We start from the raw sequence: 3,745 nt of genomic DNA, 5'->3' as shown, positions 1-3,745 counted from the left end.
CCGACTGGGAAGCAGGGCGGGTACAGCCCTAGAAGCCACATGGCTGGGTGAAGATGGACGGAGCAGTATTGGTCCGAGGGCTGCTGGCGGGGGTGGGTGGGGGGTGGGGGTGGGTGGAACTAGCCTTCTCCTCTGGAGGGCTCTCTTGAACCAGGTGGAGAGGAGAGGGCTGGCTACCCTTGCTCCTTTAGTCCTGTGGTCCTGGAGAGCAGGGTGCTGTCGTCGACCTAGGGCCCACACCAAAGGGCAGGGGACCCACTGGATCCCGCCGCCTTATGCCTTGACCCCCACCTGCCCCAGTGCTCGCTTCCCAGGGCCCCTTCCCCACCCACACCCACACCCACCCACTGCCTTGCTGGCGCCTTCACCCGTCCTGACCACCTCTCCCTCCGCAGGCTCTTCAGCAGCCTCGGTGAGCTGAGCTCCATTTCAGCGCAGCGTGGCCCAGGGGGCCCGGGCGGCGGGGCCTCCTACACTGTGCGGCCCGGCAGCCGCTACCCGGTGGCGCGGCGAAGCCCGAGCCCGGTGAAGCCCGCGTCTCTGGAGCGGGTGGAGGGGCTGGGGGCGGGCGCAGGGGGCGCTGGGCGGCCCTTCGGCCTCACGCCCCCCACCATCCTCAAGTCGTCCAGCCTCTCCATCCCCCACGAGCCAAAAGAGGTGCGCTTCGTGGTGCGCAGCGTGAGCGCGCGCAGCCGCTCGCCCTCACCCTCGCCGCTGCCCTCGCCTGCAGCAGGACCCAGCGCGCCCGGTCCGCGGCGGCCCTTCCAGCAGAAGCCGGTGCAGCTCTGGAGTAAGTTCGACGTCGGTGACTGGCTGGAGAGCATCCACCTGGGGGAGCACCGCGACCGTTTCGAGGACCACGAGATCGAGGGCGCGCACCTGCCGGCGCTGACCAAGGACGACTTCGTGGAACTGGGCGTCACGCGCGTGGGCCACCGCATGAACATAGAGCGCGCGCTCAAGCAGCTGGACGGCAGCTGACGCCCACACACTGCGCGCCCTGCCGGCAGGGCCCCCCATCCCGGGCCGCGGGCTCGGCCCGCCCCCTGCGACGGCGCCGGGCCAGGAATGCTGCATGAATTGTCCTGTTTGCCGATGCTCAGACTTGTCCTGTACATTGCTTAGTGCCGCCGAGCCCCACCCCGCACACGGCCAGGAAGGGGGGGGGGCTCCAGGGAGGCTGGTGGGCCGCGGATGGACCCCTCCCGCGCAGTTCCTGGAGGCCACGCCCCCAGAGTGGGGAGCCTAGTCCAGCATGTGAGGGCAGGACACGCCTTGGTGACTGGGGGGAGGGGGGGAGACCGGGATTCTCGGTTGGGGGCCAAGGAGCCCCTGTCTTGCGTATTTTAATCCACTCTATATTTGGAACGAGAAAAGGAACAAATATCTCTGTCCGCGTCGCGCCCCCTCCCCGCCGCCCCTGCCCTCGCCTCTGCCTCTCTCCAGCCCCTCACCCCTTGCTGCGGCCAAGTCTTCCATCTCTGGCTGGGTCCCGCCGCGGGCCGGGGCCCCTCACTGCCACTGCGACCCCACACGGGGGCGGGGGGCGCTCCAGCTGGTCTGGGGCTGGCCAGGGGCCTAGTGGCCCGACGTGGGGTCCAGACTCAGCCCTCTCTCCCCGCTGAGCTGTAGTGCCCCCCCCCTCAAGGTGCTGCGCGGGGGAGGGGTGGCAGGCAGCCGGGTCCTGCGGGGCAGGGGGTCGTAGGGCTGCTGCCAGACCATAGCCCTGGGGGAGGGCCGCAGGGTCCTGCCCTCCGCCCCCAGCCATCTTCCTCACAGGGTTTCTCCCTGCGCAGGGGTCCAACCTCGCCCCCATGCTCTCGGGCAACTACAGCAGAGAAGCCAGTTTCCTGTCCCTGCCATGCGCATGTACCAGCCTGGGTGCGTCTGGGCGTGTGGGACTCTTGTGTGTGTCGGATAAGGGAGTGGCACTGGGGGGTAGCCTGGGACATGGCGTGGTGACTGTAGACACGTGCGGGGGTGCGTGCTTGGGTTCACAGGGGTGCGTGAGCTGAGATGTGAGCATGCATTCGTGCGCGCACGCGCGCGCACACGCACCGGAGTGTATACATGAGTGCGTGCAGGAGTGGGTTCCGGCGCGGAGTACTTGTGTGGGAGTGGTGTGTGGGTGTTCGTGCGGGAGTGTGTGCAGGGGGGGCGAGCCTCTTCCAAAGAAAGTCGAGAGGCTGTCCAGATCCTGCGATCTGCGTTTGCCCGGCCTCTTCTCCAGGGACCTGCTCCAGTCTGAGCGGGCTCCTACTGAGCCCTGCTGCTTTGGGGTGGTCCCTGTGGGCCCCTTGGAGGCAGCCCCCCTCAGGCTTCTAGGGGACCACAGGGGGACCCCCGAGGGTGCCCAGCCCCCCGTACTGTGACTCCTCACATTCAGCAGTGGCCTGTGGGGTGGGGGGCCCTGGGACGTTTTTAAACCTAGGGGTTGGAGTCTGGACTCAGCTCCATCCACGTCACTCACAAGTTTCTGTTTGTATTTCTAGCTTTTTTTAATAAAAAAAATTAAAAAAAAGAAAACACAAGTTTTCACAGCCCAGGGGCCCCGGCACGCCGGTCTGTGCTGGCCCCGGAGTGCGCCTCCCTCCGTCCCCAGCCCCACCCCCAGCACACAGCCACACCCAGTTAGCCAGTCGCCAACGGCCAGGTCACACACAGCAGCAGTCGCTGTAACAGACTGCCACGTACACACTCAGTCTCACTCACCTGTGGGTTTTCGGTTCCGTCCATTTGGGTTTTTAACTTACAGGGTCAGGGGGCTTCTCCTTTTGTATGGAGCTCCATGGGGGTTTCACCCCTGCTCCAGCCCCAGGCCTTCCTGACCCTGCCGTTGTGATACACCCCACAGAGATCTATGTTTCTTATATTATTATTATTATTGATAATAATTATTATAATATTATTATGTAATAAATTTATAAGAAATGAAGCCAGTCTCAGCTGTCTGCCTTGGGGGGAGATGAGAGCACTGCTTTCTCTGGGGTGCTCATCCGTCACACAAGTCCCCCACACACTCACACATACAAACATCCCATTTGCTTCCCCCCAGCCTGTCAGTCTGCCTCCTCACAAATACAGGCCCCCTGTACACATAGCCCCCACAACCCATCAGCACCCACATAACCCCTCAGCTCGCCACCCCAACCCATCAGTCCCCCCCACATACATACACAGCCCATCGGCCTCTGAGCTGGTGACCCCATCTCAGATCCCCATGGGGGACCTGGGAGCTGCACCCTGCTGGTGGGCCTGGCTCCTGCTCCCCCATTGGTCCCTAGAGCCACACCTCTTCCTCCTCACCCACTCTGCAGCAAAGGTTCCATCTCCCTTCAAGACCTCTGTCTCTTTCTACCCACTACACCCACTTGGGTAGAAATCATCCTGCCTGCCTGCTGGCTGGCCACGCCCTCCCCTGTTCCACATGCAGCTGTCCTCAGACAAGGTCGGTTCTTCTCCATCCCCACCGTCTATCCAGTGACCCCAGAGGTTCTGTACATGCTTACGGGGCCCTGCCTTTGGACAAAACCTGGCAAGGTCTTCTAATGTGGCTCTGTCCCCTGTTGGAGGGCCCTGGGTCCATAGTTCCTCTGCCCTGAGCCCACCTCTGTGCCTCACAGCCACTCAGCCCCTACCCCTTCTTCCAGCCAGGCCACTGGCCTGCAGCTGGGTGAATCACTTACCTAGTCTGAGATACTCCGCTTGGCACCCTCTCCAACCAGGCAGCCTGGTGCTTCTCCAC

At 63.6% G+C, this 3,745-nt stretch overlaps 1 protein-coding gene across 1 annotated transcript in view; it reads left to right on the top strand.

The window, feature by feature from the left end:
• The window catches only part of SHANK3 (SH3 and multiple ankyrin repeat domains 3), a gene marked incomplete at its 5' end in the record, with an annotated part of 43,041 nt that extends 40,106 nt beyond the window's left edge, over positions 1-2,935 (top strand). The window contains one exon of the mRNA XM_045290616.1: positions 396-2,935. Within this exon, the coding sequence (XP_045146551.1) occupies positions 396-981 (586 nt within the window). The remainder of the gene's footprint in view (positions 1-395) is intronic.
• Positions 2,936-3,745: the final 810 nt, after the last annotated feature.

The sequence above is a fragment of the Echinops telfairi genome, unplaced genomic scaffold, assembly GCF_000313985.2.
Source record: "Echinops telfairi isolate 266 unplaced genomic scaffold, ASM31398v2 ScPeMD7_2;HRSCAF=8, whole genome shotgun sequence".
NCBI classification, from domain to species: domain Eukaryota; kingdom Metazoa; phylum Chordata; class Mammalia; order Afrosoricida; family Tenrecidae; genus Echinops; species Echinops telfairi.
The sequence above is the reverse complement of the archived record's forward strand: the minus strand, read 5'-3'. Positions and strand labels throughout refer to the sequence as shown.